A 21,537-nucleotide genomic window follows, 5' to 3' on the forward strand; every position below is an offset into this window, starting at 1 on the left:
AAGGGCTTGAGGCCCCAGCCTGGCTCTGCCGCAGAGGGAAGCATTGTTTCCGAGCACACCATGCACTTCTGTGGCATCTGGTGCTGCAGACTCATCACGTGGCTCCCCCAGAACACGGGGGGCGTGCCGCTCCCTGCCGGCCATCACCCCATGAGGGGGGCGGGGGCACAGGCCTTCCAGAGGGACTCCCTGCCTATGCCAGCCCCAAAACAACAGTTGGCCCAGCTGTAAGAAGAGCTATAAGAAGAGCTGTAAGAAGAGCTGTAAGAAGAGCTGGCTTCTCCTCTGCCTTTTTTCTATTTTTTTTTTTGGTTAGATTCTGGAAGATGATGTGGGATTTTTTCATAAGGCAGGAGAAATCCCTAACTCATGGGTGGCCAAGATAAAATCCTTGAAGACCATGAGCCAAAGTTAAGTGGGAGCAATTTTCTAAATCTTGGTGAAAGAGAATTGTCACGCAAAGGTAGCTATGCCAATAAGACAGACAGCAACAGGCCAAGAAGGAAAGCAAGGCACAAGAAAACCAAACCTCTGCAGAATGAGTTGTTCTATTTGCTAAACATTTTGACCCACAGACAGACTGTACCCTGTTAAGATGTGCCCCTTGTCAAGGTCCGCAGCTGCTGGAAGGATCTTTCCATCTTGAAGATGTGTCACTAGCTCATTGAACCTGTTCGGTAACTCTGTGAAAGCCAATTTAAGCTGCCTTCTCACTTCACTCTGCACTCAAAAGAGACCAATTTCCAATACCTCCTCAGACTCCAGGAGACCAGATGCTGTGACAAACTTTCCAGCAAAATGAATGTAGACGATGATCCCAGGGCGCTCCTCGGGGCGGGCACAGGATTCTGTGGCTTGGACGTATACTGCTTTCAGGTGTGTCACTGCCATCTCCTCCCTGCCAGTGCTTCTGATGGGAAATGCTTTTGTGACAGCACAGGGGATCTTGGGGAACACAAGAAAGTTCCCATGAGAAAGTGACAGACTCAGAGCGCCGAGGCCCTATTGCATGTGGCAGCCTGAACTGGGCAGCAGTTCCTGCAAATGAGAAGCCACCGCCTTCGTTAGGTAGGTCATTGTCCCATAAGCCCCGCTGGGAGCACTGTCGTAAAAGAAGTGGCAAATGCCCGTGGCTTGGTCCTTCTCCAGCGTGTCCGTGGCACCGATCGACATCTGCAGCAGGAAAGGGCAGAGGCAACATGTGAGCAGAGCTGGCACTCCTGGCCTAACAGGGGGACAGATGGCCTCTGCTCTGGGCACCGTGTCCCCACCCGCCTGAGTTGGCAGCACATCACTGATTCTAGGATGAGAGGACGGCTTCTTCTAGCTCGACTTTGGTGCAGGCTAAGTGGTTGGTTTACTTGGGGCCAAACAAACATGTCACGAGGCTGGTACTGACTGGCACTAGAACCTATGCTGAAACGGGCCTGTCCATCTCCAGAGGTCTTTAGATCTCCCAGTGGCCACTGTGCCATTTTCAAACCAAATGGTTGACATTTTCCCACCATCTGTGATGACATTATCTTTGTTCGAGAATATTCTTTCCTATTGGTCACAGGATCTCCAGCCTCCACAGAGATAAATGCCAGCCAAGCCGGCTGCACTGCCTCTGTCCCCACCTTGGCTCTGGGCACACCCACCTGGTCCTGCAGGAACAGCTGGTTGGCCATGTGCACGATCTGGTCCACGTGGATGACGCCCCCGATGCTGTTCATCTCCGTGTCCGAGAGCAGCGTCAGCACCATGATGGCCTCCACCAGCAGCTGCCGGTACTCAGGCTGCGGCACTCGGTTCAGCACCGACTCGACGTGGACAGCAAACTTGATCTCCTGTGGGGTCATCTGCCAAAGGGACCAGCAGGGGGTCACGAGTGAACTGAGCACAGACACGGTCCTGTCACCCACGCTGCCCACAGCACCCAGTGGCTCAGCATAAACGCTGCCCACAGGAATCCTCTGGAGCAGGAAGCTGAAAGCTCTGCCCTGGGCGTCAGTCAGCCTTGTCCTAGCATTAGTCACCTATCCCGCTGGAATGTGACTTCCAGGGGCAGGGCCATTTCTTATTTCTCTTTCTTCATTATTCCTTGTGGCGCATAGCATGGTGCCTTGGGTGGTGTAAAAACTAAAAGATCAATTTTTTAAAAGAATGAATGGGGGAAAGAAACCAGGGAAGATGACTGTTCTCAGTGGAGAGGGAGTCAGAGGAGGCTGTCGTGGGTCCAATGAGCATGGCATGCAACTTTGCTCTTCCCTTAATAGAGTTTTCAGAAACAAATCTAAAGATGTCGCTAGTCCAGACATGCTGTGTCTGAGGGGAAAGAGAAAAGATGATGCTAACAAATGTGGGGGAAAAGAACTTTGCAAAACTTGAGGGTTAAGAGTCTAGAAAGATCCGATCTACAACTGCCCTGTCTGTATGTAACAAGCTTGAAAGAAGGGTGAGTGGTCAGAGTCCAAGAAATAAAGCACTTGGTGAAAACTCACGGCGTTCGGGTTTTTCCCATCCTACCTCTCGCGTCGTCGAGGATGGGAGCACATAACCGTCGATGGACAGACCGTGGCACTGGAGGCAGAAATTTCACATTTCAGTCAGATTCCAGAACGTGATTAAAAACGGCGCACACACACTCAAGTCGCTCTGCCCTGGAAGCCAGCACGAGGACTGGAACACGCCAGACTGTCGGAGTTATTTTTAGAGGGCTTGTTCTCACTGCCCACAGGCTGTGTTTTTCGATGGAACGATTCTAGGGAACCAGCAGGCATCGTTCAGATGTCACCCGAACAACGCCCCAGGGAGCTGCCAGGTCCTCCTCTGTGGGAGCTCCGAGTTTCACTCGGCAACCTGGCCCTGGCGGCTGAGAGGCCCCCTTTGGTGCCAGATAAAGGGAGCTGTGCATGTTTCCTGCTGGCGAAGTGATACTTCTATGCCTTTGCAGGCATCTATTTTTGAGATTTCTATAATAAGCACCAATCACAAAAGACTAGAGCACATGCACAGACACGCACACGCACGCCCGTGTATATAAATAACCAGCGCTGGCTCGATACAAAATGCTGCTTTTTCATAATAAAAGCGTCTTGGTATGAAGCCGGTGGAAGCCCGGCCCCAGGAACAGTTCTGGTCTCACTGGCTGCCTCCTGACTCCCTGTGCCCTGGAGACAGCAGCTGCGCCGCCTCCGTCCCCGGTGGGCTGCAGATGCAGCGGCAGCAAACGCTCCTTCCTCCTGACAAGAGGCCTCTTCGGGCCCTGCCCCCACGTGGGGACCGGAGTTCAGCTGTGAGGACAGGGACCCCTCTGACCTCGCCATGCCCAGCTCCACAAGGAAGACCTCACAGGGGACATAACGCAGCCGAACGGGGCTGTGGCTTTGGGAAGGGGCTGCAGTACGGGGTCTTAGGGATGCCTTTTCTCTCCTCGCCTCTTCTACTGTGAAATGAGCTAACCAAAATAGTTTAGGGAAAAACTCGGTCCTGCCTGTGGTTCTTGGTTTGCACAGAAGCTTCTAATGGAGGCAGACAAACCCTCTGGTGGGGCCCAGGGAGACACCGGGACGCTCTGAGGCTGATGTGGGAGGGAGACAGGAGGTGGGTGCAGGGACCAAGGGGCGTGGCTCCTGCGGCTGTTCTGGGTCAGCCGGGTTACGGCGTTTCATCCAGAGCTTTCCCTGCCTTCTCTGGTTCTTGCCTACCTTCTGACTTTTCTGCGTTCCTAAAATACGTCAAAGGTGGCCCCCCACAACCTGGGCTGCCACCTTATCTACCTTGTTGGGTTTCCAGCCAGCGTTTCTCAACCAGTGGCAATTTGCCACCCAGGGGACACTCGGCAACGTCTGGGGACATTTTGGTTGTCACACTACCAGCATCTAGTGGGTGGAGACCAGGGATGTCGCTTAACATCCCACAATGCACAGGGCAGCCCCGGAAGTGAGAATTACCCAGCCCCAAATGTCAGCGGTGCCGAGGGGGGAGAAACCCTGCTCTAGGCCGTGAGCGACTAAGGCTGGGGGTTATGCGCCTGTTCTGCAGCCACCTGCTACCTGTAGGTGCCAGCACGCCTCAGCACCCGTGCCTACGGAACGCAGCACAGCGGCCAAGCTCACCTTCTGAAGGACCTTCCACACCTTCTGGTAGAATCCCACGGGGACCCTGTTGATGGCCCCGTCCAGCCTTCTCCTGCGCAGCCACTGGCCCTGCCGCTCCCCCCAGCCGATGTGATGCCCACCTGAGTCTGACGATGACGTGCCCGTGGGTGAGGATGGGGTGCTGCACCTCTGCAAGACAGAAAAGGCACGGCCTTCAGAAGCCTCATAGCCGGCACCCCACGGCAGTGCTGGTCACCGAGAGGGCGGCTCCGTAAACTAGTCAACACCACCAGCTGGATTCACTCTTTCCTGCCCCGGTTCGTTTACTAAGCTCCTTCCGTGCACTCTTCCCAGCCCCCAAGAGGTAGTACAGCATCAGAGGCCCCTGACCCAACGGAGAGGCCGAGCAGGTCAGGGGGTGGGCTCTGGGGGGGCTGCGAATCCCGACTCCACGCCAGCTGCTCCAGTCTCTAACTCGCCGCGAGCGCCACTCAGCCTCATCTGAGCAGCGGGGCACAGGTGCGCACCCCGAGTGCACATGCGGGAAACCCTGGGAGCACGCCCGGCCGTGGGGTCAGCAGGCACTGCTGCTGGAGGGCTTGGGGAGACCTCGGATCTGGAGGAGGGGACTCCCTCGGGCGCCGCAGCCCAGGGAGACCAACGCCACAGTGACCGCTTTCCTCCTGCGGTGCAGCGGAGAGTGGTGGTCACTCCCCTGCGGTGCAGCTGCCACGAGAACACAACACAGCGCAGGGCGAGGCTCTGGAGCCCTGGAAGGAGAGAAGGCTGGAACCCACGTTTGTGGCGCGGCCTCAGAGACTATGGTATTTCCACCTTCCTTTTCAATCGCTTTCTACTTTGCCTGTTCTCAGCATGGCGCTTTACCCTCATTTGGGGCGATGACCACCTCCGAGCCGGGAGCCCTTGCTGAAGCAGGAGGGGTATCACCTCCTTCCCACCTCCTCCCCGAGGCTGGATTTATTCCGGCCTCCGCGAGGGAAGCGCTGGGGCAGGGCCAGCAGTTCTGCCTCGGGAGCCGCAGGCCCGCCCACGACTGCGGAGGCAGCTCTGAGAGGCTCCTGGTGGGGCCTGAGACCAGGCCTGAAAGCGGTTCCCTCAGCGCCGACCTCCCTGCGGCAAAGCTCACACCTGCTTTCTTCCCGTGGATGGATTCTCACCCCTTGGCCTCTGGGTCGGGGAAGGGATAACCTTCATCCTTACACATTATCTTTGTTCTGGACTATCTGGCACTTTCATTTCTCAGTGTGCAACATCAAATTTAAAGGTTTAAAAATGAAATCCCAATGTTAAGCAGACTAGCAGGGCAGGAGTCTTATTGGAGCGCGCATTGTGACTTCATCGGATCTTATTTTGAAAAGGCTTTTAGGCTGGGTTATTCCATTGGGCTCATTACTGCCATTTAAATACGGCAATGATTAGATACAAATAAAAGTAATTACAGCCACACTCATCAATGACTCAGCTGGTTTTCTGCTCCTAGTTTCGGGAGGAAGATTCAGACTCGCCTCCGCAATTAGAACAGTTCCTAGTCCTCCATCTCATCTGGGGCCTCAAGCCAAGCGGGGGGCCTTCTGCATACAGAGTGCCAATCAGCACGTGCAGGCAGCGGTTCACCCCCGTGACTCAACAGAAAGGCCCATAACCACTGCCTCGAAAGTTCCAGAAGCTCCTGGGAACTGGTGAGAACAGTGCTCCTCAGTCACACCCCGCCGAGGAGCATAAGCAGAGAGCTCAAGATGGAAAAACAGAGCTCAGTTCCACAAGTTCTCGGCTTGCTTTCTAGCCTCTCCTCGTAATCACAGTCAAGTGGGAACACTTAAACCTGTTCACATCTTCGGGAGTTAGGGAGGTGGTGGGAGCACGAGAAGGGCAACGAGAGGATTCAGACACCATAAACGGGAAGGAGGTGGCGAAGAGGACAATGGCTGGGACACACTGTTTACCAGAGACTTGGAGGAGCGTGCGCTGCCGGCCGGGGCCTGGCTCACAGAAAAGAGCTACAAAACAAAGAGAGTCCACTCAGTCACGTGCAGTGACGCCAAAGGACGCACGCAGAGAGAAGGAACACACAACAGCCTCAGAAACAGCCGAGGAAGGAAGACGCAGAGGATGCGGGTGGCCGGAAGTTCTCACTCACCCCCCCAGGCAGATGGCCTGCAGCGCAGCGGGCAGAGCTCTGGGCTCGCGCAATAGAGGTCCCGGGAAATGCTTTCTCTGAGTGTGAAGTGTTCCCATATCTAGTCGGATGTGGAGGGTGCCTCATCAAGTTAGCACACGACTTATTTTCCAAACTCCCAGCCATGAAATGCTAATCTTTTATGTTAATTTTGGAAAGAGAATAATATATTTCTTTGAAGTAAGTGGCCAAATACAAAACTTGTACTGGCTAACTGAATCTAAACCCATCAAAGAAAAAAGGTGATCATTCTGTCCCCATAATATGCAAGGACGGCATTAAATGGAGACGGAAGGAACCACCCATATTCAGCCACAGTCAGCTGCCATCGGGATGTAGGTAACAAGAGGGACGGTGCCACCGAGTGGTGGGCAAAGGAAGATGTTTGGAAAATCTGTTCCTTACGTGGAAAGAGCATAAATTCGAACGAGACAGCACGGATGTTTTTCCCTGGGACAACACAGAGAATCCGCGTGTCAGTATATGACTCCTCTGCGCTCTCTCACACAGACATTAAATCATTAGGAAAGGGACTCTGATCTTCTGGACGGAGGAGGCAAAGGAAGTATGTCACAAGGGTGACATAAAAGAACAGCATCCTTACTTTTTTTTTTCCTTCCAGGGTTAAATTCCCCCAGGCAATCTAGGAACAGGAAGTAGCAGTATTCTTTCTACTGCTATAATCAATGACCACAATCTACTTGTCCCTATTTCTTCCCTTTTTTTTGAACAGAAACTCCTGCCGAGGCAGAACCCGGGACCATCTCTTTCACATAGTCTCCTGTAAAATCCAAGAGTTTGATACACGGATTTGTTTAAAGGCGCAGGGCAAGGTCATTTCTCTTGCTTTCAAGTCCAGTGCTCTGCCTGTCCCCAGGGCTGCCCCCCACAGCCTGCAGAGTCCCCTCCACCCAAGCATGTTGGATGGGCAGAACCGTTCTCCACGCACTCAGACCCTCTGTACTCACAGCCTTGCTTTCCCCATTCAAGCCAGAAAGAACATGAAGCACAGTAAAGGAGGAAACAAGACAAAGAGGTTTCACCTGTTCATCAGCACTAAATCGCCTAGTCATCTGAAAGTAAAAATACATCAGAAAATAAACAAAAACCAGTTTCAAATCAAGGACGCCTTACTACCTCTAACACCCTCTAGATTATCCAAGGAAGTGTTGCTCCAGCTGCAGGGTGTGACCCTCAGTGCCTCACAGACTCAATCTACTGAGTCATCATTTGAAATGGAGAAGAAAATCCGAGTGCGTCTCTCACTGCAGGTCATGGTCAGAAGGAAACTCTATTTCCTACTGTAGATCACTGTCAAGTCCTACCACAGTAACCGGCACATTAGGACTGAAAGGCTGTTGACTTGCAGTCCTGGGGGATCAGTTGAGAAGGAATTTATTGTGAATTAAATAAAGGTGAGCACAAAAGAGAGACACCTGTGGATGGTGGAAAATAAAGGTATTACGAGCATTCCACTCCATTTCTAGACTCCTCTCTCTGTTTCACTTGAAGGACACATTTGATGGAGAGATGATTCAGTTACCTTTTGCGTGACTCTACTTTTTAAATGGCTGTGATCCATTTGAATGACCAGTTCTCGGCAACAGGCAAACATGGGGAAGGGTGTTTTCCAGAATGCTCGCATAACACCTTAACGTTAAGGATGAGCACGTGTGGGTGCACGTGAGTGGCTCTGGGATGTCTGGGTACAGGGTGTGTTCAGATGCCCGGACAGAAGGGATGGCACATCCTTTACAAAGCAGGCTGTACCCTGCATGCCTTGGGTTTCTCTCACTTTCTGAGTTGAGCCCAGATAGGAAGACCACTTCTTTCCTGGCGCCGAGAGCTCTTCTTACCTGTTTCATCTCACTCCTCAGCCTGTTGATGCCACTCCTCTCGGTTTTGGTGGCTCCAGTATGTCCCACCTCATGGATGGAGATGGCAGGGCTGGATGTGGAGGAATGGATAGGCCGCACTGGAGGGGAAACACACACATGGTTCTTAGAAACGATATTTTGTCTACCCTGAGAGGAATACATGCATGTGCTTTTTTTAAAAATTAATTAATTATTTTATTTTATTTATTTTATTTTTGGCTGCGTTGGGTCTTCGTTGCTGCGCGCGGGCTTTTCTCTGGTTGCGGCAAGCCGGGGCTACTCTACTCTTCGTTGCGGTGTGCGGGCTTCTCACTGCAGTGGCTTCTCTTGTTGCGGAGCACGGGCTCTAGGTGCGTGGGCTTCAGTAGTTGTGGCTCACAGGCTCTAGAGCACAGGCTCAGTAGTTGTGGCGCACGGGCTTAGTTGCTCCGCGGCGTGTGGGATCTTCCCGGATCAGGGCTCGAACCCGTGTCCCCTGCATTGGCAGGCGGATTCTTAACCACTGCGCCACCAGGGAAGCCCGCATGTGCTTATTTTATCCACGTCTCTCTCTCCCACTCGACCATGCACTCCGTTAGAGGTGGCCGTGTCTGCCCTGGCCAGCGCTCTGTTTCCAGCACCTGGGGCAGCACCTGCTACACAGCACAGGCTCAATATGTGTTTGAGTGAATGGGTGACAGAGTGAACGTCACTTAAGCAGCATGCAGAAAACACTGAGCGGCCAGAAAACCCTTCAATGATTTGGATATGTTTTTTAAAATAATTTTTTACTTCTTCAAATGCACCCCCTTCCTTGCAGAAAACTGAGACCACCTAATTAAGGTCCAGCCTTGGGGCCGGAGAGGGAAGTCCTGGGAGAACAAGCCAACCAAAGGCTGGAGGTGGCGAAGGCACACAGAAGGGGCAGGGAGGACCCGTCACCTGGCTCCACTCTGCTGCCCGCCCTGCCCCACTACCCGCTTCTCCGCGGTGAGCTCACAGCGATCATTCTCAAAGGCACGTGCGGCCATGTCGCTGTCCACATGGAATCCTTCTTCAGGTTAAAGCCTCACAGGGGCACACAAAGCCCTACCGACGTGAGCCCACCTGCCCCTCTTAGCTGTCCCCTCCAGGCCAGCCACTCGGCACTGGGCACTGCACAGGCGGCTCCCTCCTGGCCTGCCTGCTCCCCTCTGCCAGGTGCGTCCTCTCCTTCTGCAGGCCCGACTCTAAGGTCATTTCCTCGGGCAGCATCCTCTGCGTGTCCTACCTTCCCACCCAACCCGCCCCCGAAGCCATGGGAGTAGGGCACTGCCAGAAGAGCAGAGACAAATGAGGTGCCAAAGGACAGCACAGAGGGAGGACCCACAAAGGAGACACGACGATTAGCCAGAGAGGGAGGAGGGACACCAGGAGAGTGGAAAACAGAACCCAAAGGGGTCTGGGAAGCTACAGTGGGGCCTGTATAGGGTGGGCATTAGCTGAAAATACTCATCTCAGGCATCTCAGGATGTAATAAAAATTCTAAGACTATTTGAGTTTCCTAATTTATAAAAATTGAACAATTATAAAGGACAATTAACAAATGATGCTATATGCAAAAAGACAGGACCTCTTCTGGCCTTGCTTGCAATTAGACATATTTATGGTTTCAAGTGGCATTACTCTGTTCCTAGTTTCATAAGCTTCTATAGCTTTGTATCTAATAACAATTTTTAGTAATTATCTGTATCAAACCACATATATTATTTTGATGAGCAGAACACATTAAATATTAATCTTATATATTTACATTTCAAGGACTGTGCATTTGAAAGAACTGAAAATTACTTTTGGAAAAGGATCTTGAGCATTCCTCAGGAAAGGAGAAAACCCACCAAAACACATCTGATTGCACGATGCCAGTTTTGTTTGCCTGCTGGCGCCCACTCTAAAGAAAAGATCCGAAGTACCCAATGTCCTTATTAAATAAAAAGAGTGACAGCCCATACTGCATTTCTTTGGCTTGATGAAATAAATTCACAGATGTGTCTGCAAATCATTTCACTTTATTATGAGGAGGGTAAATGATAATTGCTTCAATTATAATTAGGGAGCATTTGAGAACAGAATTCCACCAGGACTTGGGCGATTATATTTCCTAGCACTGCAAACAGGGTTCTGGTACAGATAAAAAGTGAGAGAGAGCAAGGAGGGGACGAGGCAAACTTACTCAGCAAGAAGGTGCTGTGAGGCTGCAGAGGGCTTTTATCTGGGTCCACGAAGGGTGATGGGGGGTCTAATTGAAAACCAACCCACACTAAAGGTGGGGCACTCAGGTGCTGGGAAAAGACAGCCCTTGTCACCTTGAGGTGACACCTTGGTCACCTCACCTGCTCCTAACCCCTGTGCACAAGTGACGGTGCCTGGACCAACTGCAGAAGGAGGGAGGCCGCAGGCCAGGGTGCGCACCACGCCCACATGGGACCGCAGCTCTCCCAGCCAGCCCACGAGGGGTCACAAAGCCCTACAAGTCACAACCTTAAACCTAGAACTCTGTCCATCTCAGTGAAGTAGGAACCTTATACCCAAACATTATGTCCCGAATCGCGATTACTGATGTTGATCTGTAGAGAAATGGAGCAGTTCCAGGCCACGTTGGACACGTCAGTCAAGCCCTCTCTGACCCCCTCCCCTCAGTAAGACGGGCATTTACTTACCGCTTCTTTCAACACCAAACTCTTTTCCACTTAAAATATGGTGTAGGAGATTTTTCATATCGAAAGGGCTGAGGTTCATCAAACTTTCAGAAGCTTCTTCTCCTAAAAACAAACATCGTGTAAGTGTCCCGATACAGGACTGGTGGCAGGGGAAGGTAGAGTCGCGTGGGCGTGGCGTGGTGGTGGAGACACAGGGTACTGTGGTAGGTCTCCCTGCTCAGGATTACCTCTCTACTGCTTCAGGACTGAAAGGTACTGATCCTTGGTGATTCTAAATGCTGCTATTTAAGTTGTGCATTTTCTTAACTCAGACACATAATTTTTCACACTGTAATAACCCCCAATGTTGGAATGCATCTTGCAGTTGATTTACACATTTAAATTGGTAGGATTTCTCCCAGCAGAGATCTTATGAAATGGGGGGGTGACATCTTACCACAAGGAGAAACAGTAAGGAACTCAGATGTCAGGAGCAGAGCAGAAGATTCTAGTGCCTCATTTTCCCTAACCTATGAAATTCAACACCCTGGGCTGGATGGTTTGGCGGAAGTTACATCTAAACGAGAGAATCTGGTGAAGCCATGAGCCCACCCAAAGGCTCAGAAGCCCTGGTTCCAGAATACTTGGGCAGGGCTCCCCAGGGGCGGGTGGGTGCAGGAGCTGTGGGAGCCGCGCATGAGAATCGCACCTGAACAGTTCAGGCTCCGCGCCAGCTCCGTGGCCATCACCTGAATGATGAGTCCAATCCGGAGTCTCAGCATCTCCACGAAGAGGCTGGGCTGTGCCCTGACATACATTGCCAGGTAAACCACAATCTCCTGACACAGACATACGTGGAGACAGGGCTTCAGAGACTGGCTGGGGGCGCAGAAGCCCCTGCTGCCCAGAGATAGCCCCGCCCCTCCATGGCCAGCTGACCTGCGTGAGGACAGCGATGCTGATGTCCTGCCCGCTGGCTTCGTAAATGAGTTCTGTGAGCTCCTCGGGGGGAAGAGGCCTAGGAAGGAGCATCAGGACACAAACGCCATGAAAGATGCCTCCTAGTCCTCTATGGAATATCCTCATTTTCCTGCTGGAAGCGCTCCAGTGACAGTGTCTATAAAAAGACTCTCTTCCTGAATGGTGGACAGCACTGATGTTTTCCCCCCAGGTACTGCCCCCAGACCTGAGGCCCCCAGGTTGAAGACTTACGCAGAGATGGTCTTCTCCCGGGGTTCTGGCGGCAGGCCCACCGTGAGCTGCTTCTGGTGCGACAGCAGGTCCGTGCAGGCCTACACATTTAGGAAAAGGGTGAGGGGGAGAAAGATTAGCAAAGCCGGTGGGGAAGGATCACTGCCAATAAGATCATAAACTTACCTTTACAAACTTCATGACCCATGCTGCTATTTATTTGAAAATTCATACACAGACCCCAGACTGAGCAACCCAGCCAGAGCTGGGTCCCCGTGATCTTTGTGTCCCCAAAATGTGGCCCCAGGCCTGGCTCTGCAGGGCCTATTAGTGGGTATTTTATGCTCACCCCCTGTAGCAAACACACTGGAATCCCTGATATTCCATAAGGAGGATGAGCTGCTGTGAGTCCTAAAATACTGATGTTAAGAGTTAATGACCGGGCTTCCCTGGTGGCGCAGTGGTTGAGAGTCTGCCTGCCAATGCAGGGGACACGGGTTCGAGCCCTGGTCTGGGAAGATCCCACATGCCACGGAGCAACTGGGCCCGTGAGCCACAACTACTGAGCCTGCGCGTCTGGAGCCTGTGCTCCGCAACAAGAGAGGCCGCGATAGTGAGAGGCCCGCGCACCGCGATGAAGAGTGGCCCCCGCTCGCCGCAACTAGAGAAAGCCCTCGCACAGAAACGAAGACCCAACACAGCCAAAAATAAATAAATAAAGACAGACCAAGGAACATAATTAAAAAAAAAAAAAAAAGAAAAACAAATATCGTATATTAACGCATGTATATGGAACCTAGAAAAATGGTACAGATGAGCCGGTTTGCAGGGCAGAAGTTGAGACACAGATGTAGAGAACGGACATATGGACACCAAGGGGGGAAAACTGCGGTGAGCTGGGGATGGTGGTGTGCTGAATTGGGCGATTGGGATTGACATGTATATACTGATGTGTATAAAATTGATGCCTAATAAGAACATGCAGTATAAAAAAACCAAACAAAACAATAAAAAAAAAAGTTAATGACCATATTAGAGTCCTAAATTGCCAGTTTCCCCATTATACACATATAATAAATACCATCACCTTACTAAAACAGTGAACCTGGGGACTTCCCTGGTGGTGCAGTGGTTAAGAATCCGCCTGCCAATGCAGGAGACACGGGTTCGAGCCCTGAGCCGGGAAGATCCCACATGCCGTGGAACAACTAAGCCCGTGTGCCACAACTACTGAGCCTGCGCTCTAGAGCCTGCGAGCCACAACTACTGAGCCCACGTGCCACAACTACTGAAGCCTGCGTGCCTAGAGCCCATGCTCTGCAACAAGAGAAGCCACCGCAATGAGAAGCCCGTGCACCACAATGAAGAGTAGCCCCCGCTCGCCGCAACTGGAGAGAGCCCGTGTGCAGCAACGAAGACCCAATGCAGCCATTAAATAAATAAATAAATAAATAAATAGAGGAAAAAAAAAAAAAGAACTTGAATGTCATAGAAAGCAGTTCTGGATTTTGCAGGGCCTTGGGGTTAAAATACTGATGATGACTGTATTGCAGATGTGCAGAAATAAGAGAGCTCTGTTTAAGAGGGTGCCGGGCCACAGAGCATTTTCATTTTATTTCTTGGTAAACCCTTTTCTGCAGCTAAGAAGTAACAAAACTAATCAACTTGAATTTCATTTCCTCTGCCTGTCTTCTAAGAGCAGTGAGAGGTCAGGAGAGAAGGACCAGCTCCGTCTGTATATTAAACAACGCGTTTCCTTTACAGATGGAGGTGCTTGCCTCCAGCTTTCATAATAGGAAGAGGGCACCGGGCTAGAAAGGACAGACAGACACCCTTCACGTGCATGGTTGCTCTGACCTCAGCCAGGACTTCCACTTTCTTCTTGAGTAGGCCAGAGATGTAGCGGATCAGACCCCACTCCTGGTTCAAGCCGGCTTTTCCATAGAGCTCGCTGAGGAGGTTGTGAACAGTGACCCCGTGCTGTCCAGAGAGATTTGTGTCCCAGCCGGGACCCCTGTCAAGAGATGGAAAACCCCAGAAGTATGGCCCAGAACGTTTCAAGGCCAGATTCTCTTGCAATAGAGCTCACTTGACAGGGAGGGGAATGAATCACTACGCATTCTGCCAAGTGCTTGGGGGCTTCCCAGTGCCTCTGAGTCTCACCGAGAGGGCTGCGTCGTCTTCTGTCTATTTGAAACAGAAGCCTAACATCAGGAAATGGTGAGATCCTGGCCTCACCCAGCCTTCTCATCTTGGGAGGACAACACTAGCAGGTAGAGAAGGGGATGGGAGTCTGCTCACGGTGAGTCTGGGTAGCTTGGGTGACTATGACCATGATGCGGCTTGCTGGAAGGCCAAGAAGCCTAGGACGAAGAGCAAGGAGAACAGAGAAAGCTCAACCTAGTGAAGCCCACCCACTTACTTTATTACATACAGAATGTACAGAATGTCCGCTTGGTCCTGTAGGTTCGAACAATCTTTTAGCTGCTCAGTCAGCTTCTCACAGTCTACGTCGCCGTGGTCATCTCTGGGAAACTGGAAGTCATCTTCGGGGGCCTGTCCATACAAAAGCCAAAAAGCAGGGGAGGGGGGCTGAGCATGCGAACTTCCAGAAGATCAGGAAGTGACACACCAACCTGGTCTTGGAACTCTGCTGCTGTGCTATGCTTCAGGTTTTCATTGTACCTTTTGGGGCTTTTTGTTTATATTTCTGATCGGTGAATCATTGTGTTAGTGGATGTCTGCAAGAGACTGAACTGAACAGGTTAAAATATGTGTAAATTTTATTTATGTAAAGGTCAAAAACAGGCAAAACCAACCCCTGGTGTTAGAACTCATGCTAGCAGTTACCTTTTGAGTGGAGGGGGAGGAAGCGACCGGGAGGGACACAAAGGGCGCTTGTTACGCACACAGGTCTATTGGCTCAGTGATAATTCATTGAGCTCTATACTTATATTTTATATACTTTTCTCTATGTATGTTCAACTTCAATAAAATGTTTTTTGAAGGCAAAACACACACAAAAAATATGTGAGTTTTAAACAACCTAAAATTGTGGTTAGGTTAAAATAGTCTCCAACAGACGCTGAATCTTTCTGATAAAATCAAAGGGAACTTTGGATAAAATAACAAATTATGGGAACTAGTGGGGAACACCCTGGGATTTTATTCTCCAGAGGAATCTTTTTCTGGTTTTGTGCCCTGCTCCGCAAGTAGCCCGGCTTTGGTTGGCTGGCACAGATAGGACAGGGCTGGTAGTGAGCTAGCTCATTTCCTCTAATGTGACACAGATTCTGATGGGTAGGCAGAATGTCAATAGCCATCTCCTACATGCAAAATATAAAGGTTTGCATCAAATTCAGTGTGCATACTGACACAAACCAGAAGCCAGACAACTAATTGAGTGGGTGCACATCAAAACCCAGAACTTCTAATCCTGAAAGTCCTGGATACCAAGAAATGTGCTCTTTTGAGTTCAACCATTTAAGAGTTCTTGGGACTACACCAGCACCAAAGAACATTACACTTTTTGAAAAAGTGATTCTAAATACTTTACCTTTTTTAGGAGCGGCTGAGGAGAATCAACAAGATTCAGTGATTTACGGTGGGCACTTAGAACTTTAGTTGGCAAAGCCATGGGAACAACTAGAAAACAAAAGAATAAAGAGAAAGCTCTTCTGAGCAGGAGGAAGGATAAAATACTTCTTTTAAGAGGTACGGCGGCTACTCCCTATTCAGTACAAACCAAATAAGGAATGAATACTTACTTAGTTTCACTGATTTCAAAAAGAATTTTTCATGTGGCCACATCATGTGCTAACTCTGGAAATAAGAAATGAGCAGGACACATCTTGCTTTAAGGAGCTGAATTCCACTTTTCTCTCTTAGAATTCAGGGAAAACTACATAGCATCTAGGACTGGAAGGAGCCTTAGAAATGATTGAGTCCAACTTCTTTTTCTTTCAGATGTGGAAACTGAGAACCAGAGAGGGTTCGTCCAAGGTTTGTCCAATGACCTTGTCATTTGTCCAAGGTCACTGGCCTTCTCATAATCGAGGTGTACCAGCCTCCTGTCCACCGTGTGTTTCACTTTGCCACTGCTGGGTGTTAGTGCTTATGTTTTTTAACCACCTTTAATTAATTAATTAATTAATTTTGGGGGCTGCGCTGTGCAGCTTGCAGGATCTTATTAGTTCCCTGACCAGGGATTGAACCTGGGCCCCAGCAGTGAAAGCACTGAGTCCTAACCACTGGACCATCAAGGAATTCCCCTTTTAACCACCTTTAGATGTTATCAGTATTTATTCATTAAGCCATCTCTGTCTGCCAGGGTATGTCATATCATCTTGGGAAAATAGGAAGCTTTCAAGGTAAAGATGAGGTATATTTAAAAGGCATTTATAGGGCTTCCCTGGTGGTGCAGTGGTTAAGAATCCACCTGCCAATGCAGGGGACATGGGTTCAAGCCCTGGTTTGGGAAGATCCCACATGCCACGGAGCAGCTAAGCCAGTGCGCCACAACTACTGAGCCTGCGCTCTAGAGCCCACGAGCCACAACTACTGAGCCTGCGTGCTGCAACTACTGAAGCCCATGTGCCTAGAGCCTATGCTCTGCAACAAGAGAAGCCACCACAATGAGAAGCCCACGCATCGCAATGAAGAGTAGCCCCTGCTCGCCGCAACTAGAGAAAGCCCGTACGCAGCAACGAACACCCAACGCAGCCAAAAATAAAAAATAAATAAATTTAAAAATAAATAAATAAAAGGCATTTATAGACCGTCAGGTAACACTAGTGGATTAAACATAAGTTTTAATTTTACTTCCTCAAACCCCCACTAACACTACAAAAATTAATTTAAAAAAAGGCAAACCCTAAAGAATAGGGAAGCAGGAGAGAAGACAATAGTAACATTTTGGAAGTGGGAAAGCTGATGGATGAAAACATTTAGTAGACACAAGGCAACCAAACCCAAGACTGCAGTGGGGAAAACCAAGAACCAGTCAGATTTATAACAGAGAATCCTCAGAAGTCTAAGGAGCTTGCTGCACCATGGACCTCTAGAACTTGGGGGTCCAGAGAGGGTAACCAAAAGAAGGAAGACGGAGAAGAAGGTGTGTGAGAGGCAGTGAGCTCCCTAGATGCCTTCTGCAACTTCACACAGCTTGGCAACTGCCTTGCTCACCCTGATAGAAGACTAGAAGGTCTCTCTGAAGAGGGTAAAAAAGGGGTGGTATGTGTGTCTCTGGAGGGGATGCTGACCCACATGTCTGAAGGTGTGGGTACATTCCTTGGGGGAATAAATGACTGTATAGCTCGAGGCAATCAGACCCTTACAGGTTACAAAGGAGATTGCAAAGGAGATTGTAGAACATCTCTGGGAAATCTGCCCTGCTTTCACCCATAAACCCAACAGGCCCCATTTACAGGTATAGGCTTGGAGATTCTTATATGCACGAGCAGATAACCAAGGAACACCCAGCACTGGAGGAAAGACTCTACTGTGGAAGATAGAAACCAATACAAACAGGAAAAATTGACTTGGGGGAAATGGAAACCATTTCGGGAGAAGAAAATGTAAAAACAAAAACAAAAAGCCCTGCCATTAATTCTTAGAGTAATAAGAATTATATTGCATTCATGAAACAAGAACAGATACAATTCAGAGAACAAAGATTTAAAACATGACAGCAAAAGTGGAAAAACTCAACTGAGCAGGTGGAACAAAAAGTTGAAGCAATTGCTCTCATAACAGATCAAAAGACAGAGAAATGGAAGACGGGAGAGAAACGAAAAAGTCTTCTTCAGGAGGTCAACATTGGAATCATAAAGTACCAGAAAGGGAGGACAAGAGAAAATGTAGGGAAGGAAATGAGTCAAGGAATTTTTCAGAAAAACTTTACAGGACTGAAAAACATAAATTTCCAGATAGAGAAGGCCCAATGAGTAGCCAACACAGTGGATGAAAATACACCCAGAACAAAGCACATCATTGAAATTTCAGAACCTGAGAGTAGAGAAAATCCTAAAAACTTGGAAAGAGAATAACCGTTTATATTTCAAGGATCAAAAATCAGAATGGGTTCAGATTTCTCAGTAGCAACACTGATAGCTAGAAGACAATGAAGAGATGCTTTCAAAATTCTTAAGGAAAATTTATTTTCAATCTAGAATGCTATACCCAGCCAAACTCTCAAATGGATAATTTGTAGATATTTTCAGACTTGAAAGGTCTCAACAATTTTACCCACCATGCACTGTTTCCTAGGAAACTACTGGATGTCCTCCACCAAAATAAGATAGTAAGCTAAGAAAGAGGAAAAGTTGAGATACAGAAAACAGGAGAGCCAACAAAGGAGACAAGGAAGTCTCCCAGATGATGATGAAGGAAGATCCCAGTGATAAAATCTACATCCTGGATGTGGAGGGTGACCAGGCCAAAAGGGGCAGTGAACTCCAGAAACAAGCAAGTTAAGGGCTGTCATTACTGTGCCCTCTTCCATTGCACCATTTTTTAAAACCTATTGAAACTGTTCTAGAATGTATTCCACCAAAGGAATAAATTGAGAAAGGGGAACATGCCAGAATCAAGAAACAGGGAACCCAACTGAATAGACAAGCAAAGGAGATTCCAAGGATTATAGTAAAGAAAAGTCCCAGGATGCCAGGTATGCAAGAGGCTTAGAGTGCAATCAGCCAGATGGGAGGAAACTTTTGGACTCCAAGAAAAGCAGTGGAACCGTGAGATTCAGACATATGATTCACCTTGTGGAAATTTGTATTGCGAGGCCACTGGAAGGTGTAGAAAGGAAGCGAAGCAAACTAAAAGATAGGGCAACTATTAACTTTAGAAAAAAGGAAAAATGATAATGTAGTATATTATTATACTGAGTTGGGAATAATATTTGCATACATACAATGATAGAAATAGTGAATACTGATTTAACTAAACCTTAATACAACTGCATGGACAGGTTAGGGGAAGTGAAGCAGAGGAGTGGTGATTTAACACAGCTGAATTCCTCACCTGCATAAGAAAAAGTCAACAGATACTGAATAAAATCGATGCATCAAAGACAGCACTACAGACACATTATTTAGAAATATGTAAATACCAGAAGAAACAACTAAGAGTTGAAAGTGGTTGCCTCTAAGTAGAAGGACTGGGGGCAGTGAGGAGGGGAGAGGTGAGGCAGGAAACAGCTGCATTTTGTTGTCGTTTAGGATTCTTTGACTTTTACATTATGCTCATGCATTACTTTGATAAAAGAAGTTATTTTAACAGGCAGAAAAGAGTTAATAATGTACATGGAATTTCCAAACCCTTTGCTTTTGCCATCACGGAAAGTATATCCCGAGTGGAGTAGATGGCACTGAAAACATGGCTGTCCTCTGTCTTCTTACAAAGAGGTGGCAGATAGCACTTCGAGGATGTGCTTTGCAGGAGGTGGTTGATATACTGGTCAAGTTCATCCTGGCTTTCTATAATTACACAGGTAAGAAAAAGAGCCAATGAAAACAAGCTGCAGAAATAACCTAAATGCATAACAGTGATTACGTGTAGCATGAAGTGCTGAGTAGATTTAGTGAAAGACAACATTTTGATATAGATATTTGACCTCCACTCTACCCCTGGAAAGTAAAGAGATTTACATAGATAATGCATGTATTCATAAAGTTATTATTTGGAGAAACTTCATCCTAGAAAAAGAAAATACAGGTCCAAATAGTGTTTACATCACATCATCCCAAGATGAGCTGAATATGTAGACAATCGGAGGGCCAGCAGCCAACATCTGATCTTTTGGTTTTAATTTGTCATGAGTGAGCTAAGCATTATGGAATCCCCAGCCGCAATCCCAAGTACTATCTAAAAGTGAAAAACAGGTCACTTCAACCCAAAACCTTCCTCAGTTTGAGAAGTGTTATATACAAAGGATTTCATCACTTATATCCAATCAAACCAAGATCATTCTACCGTTTCTTTGAAAATTCAAGCAGTGTGTTTCTTCCTTTATATTTTGTGAAAAGTCCGCATTCCTGAAACTCTTTGTCCCTCTAGGTTTAAAAAAGCCCCCCTTTTACAGTTTAGGTTTATTAAAGTGGCATTTTATTCATTTTAATACGTGAAAGTTTCCAAAGACTCTTTTTTGTCATGTTAATTACAAATCATTTTCTGTGCTTGAGTTTTAGGGCAATTTTATCACAATGCCAAGGTTGAAATAAAATTCAGGGACCACCTGCAAAGGCATTCCAAGCCGTACCTTGATTATAGGTGTCTTCCAAATATCCTCCCAAATCTGAATCACTATCAAGACTGAAGCTCCCTTCACTGGCATCGTCAAACAACTTCTCATCACAGTCTGGATCCAGGAAGGTCAGATACGTGTAGAAGGAGGTGGTGAGAAATTCCGAAAGACTCCCTAATTTTACTCTGCGAAGGAAACACTATGTTAGAGATATAGGTGGATGTGGACAAACTTCCACTATGAATCATCGAGAGACTTTTCAATAACCAGGTGGCGCTTCTGCCAGAATCAGTAAACACGTCACTCTGCAGATTGCCCCATACAAGTAGTCCGCCAAGAAATTAAAATGAAAATTCAATAGCAAGTATGAAGTGGAAGCACACAGCATATTAAAAGCCAAAATGCATCATGCTGATTTCTTATTCCCAAACCCAACACAAATAGAAATCTATTTTATTGAACCAACCAAAGTTTTACAAAACATATTGAGCGAAGCACTTTTAACCAGAACCAACCCTTGGGTATTTTTCGCCCTAAAACAACTGGACCAGGACAAAACCACAAGCAACGATTCTTTGGATGCCCTCGTGCTGCCTTTTATGAGTCCCTATCACTCAGCCACACAAGGCCCGGGGAGGAGGGGGGGGTGGGAATGTTGGGAGAGGCACGTCTCAGAGCCAAAGTTCTCTCTAGAAAGAATGTGATAGCCGGGCCATCCCCGGATAGAGACAGTGGCCCAGAGTGGCCCTATTATCAGGCTGGGAAAAGTTCCACCGAAAACTGGGAGCTGGGTTTGGCAGTATGCGGTTCTGCTACAAAGGTAGCAGCCTCCGAGTTCTTGCTCCCTGAACCTGGTTCACCCCCAGGTTCGGGGGGCAAGTGGGATGTCCACTGTACAGAAAGAAAGCCGGCACTATGTGCTTCTTAAAGTGTTGGATCTGGAGGCAGAAAAGTGTAGGATGCCTCAGAGCTACCAGCATCAGATTACGACTTGTTTAAATGGCTTAGTTTGAGGAGAGTAAACAGAAGCATGCAGCTCAAATGAATTCACAGGTGCGTGAGCTTCCACGGGCAAGTACACTATGTCAAGAAACATTGCCTGAGGGAAAGAAAAGCCTTCCCTTAATCAAGTAAAAACTTTTTCCCCCTAGAGCCCTGGGGTCAGTTCTAAGGATTGTTTTGCCCTGAGGTTGGAAACAGTAGGAGATGAGGTGGAGCCAAGGGACCAGTTCCTCTCTGATGAAGTTGAAAGGAATCAGGTCAAAGGCGGAAAGGCAGTAATTTT

At 48.4% G+C, this 21,537-nt stretch overlaps 1 protein-coding gene and 1 non-coding gene across 8 annotated transcripts in view; both read right to left on the minus strand.

Moving 5' to 3' along the window:
* Positions 1-528: 528 nt before the first annotated feature.
* The window catches only part of PHKA2 (phosphorylase kinase regulatory subunit alpha 2), an 84,334-nt gene continuing 63,325 nt past the window's right edge, over positions 529-21,537 (minus strand). For 2 of the 7 annotated variants that reach the window (XM_036839694.1, XM_036839701.1), the window contains 17 exons: positions 20,268-20,437; positions 19,312-19,485; positions 15,561-15,649; positions 14,427-14,560; positions 14,168-14,191; positions 13,862-14,018; positions 12,026-12,105; positions 11,753-11,831; positions 11,523-11,652; positions 10,835-10,936; positions 8,136-8,254; positions 7,323-7,352; positions 6,047-6,100; positions 4,101-4,271; positions 2,509-2,562; positions 1,641-1,841; positions 529-1,173 (listed from right to left, as the gene is read on the minus strand). In XM_036839694.1, coding sequence (XP_036695589.1) covers positions 1,003-1,173; positions 1,641-1,841; positions 2,509-2,562; positions 4,101-4,271; positions 6,047-6,100; positions 7,323-7,352; positions 8,136-8,254; positions 10,835-10,936; positions 11,523-11,652; positions 11,753-11,831; positions 12,026-12,105; positions 13,862-14,018; positions 14,168-14,191; positions 14,427-14,560; positions 15,561-15,649; positions 19,312-19,485; positions 20,268-20,437 — 1,939 coding nt within the window. In that variant the 3' untranslated portion in view covers positions 529-1,002. Of the gene's footprint in view, positions 1,174-1,640; positions 1,842-2,483; positions 2,563-4,100; positions 4,272-6,046; positions 6,101-7,322; positions 7,353-8,135; positions 8,255-10,834; positions 10,937-11,522; positions 11,653-11,752; positions 11,832-12,025; positions 12,106-13,861; positions 14,019-14,167; positions 14,192-14,426; positions 14,561-15,560; positions 15,650-19,311; positions 19,486-20,267; positions 20,438-21,537 lie in introns of those variants that run through there. The other 5 variants (XM_036839695.1, XM_036839697.1, XM_036839698.1 and 2 more) reach the window with 5 other exon arrangements.
* TRNAE-UUC lies at positions 16,198-16,269 on the minus strand. The gene has a single exon. It is a non-coding gene; the product is annotated as a tRNA-Glu (tRNA).

Source organism: Balaenoptera musculus, chromosome X (assembly GCF_009873245.2).
Source record: "Balaenoptera musculus isolate JJ_BM4_2016_0621 chromosome X, mBalMus1.pri.v3, whole genome shotgun sequence".
Classification (NCBI taxonomy): Eukaryota; Metazoa; Chordata; class Mammalia; order Artiodactyla; family Balaenopteridae; genus Balaenoptera; species Balaenoptera musculus.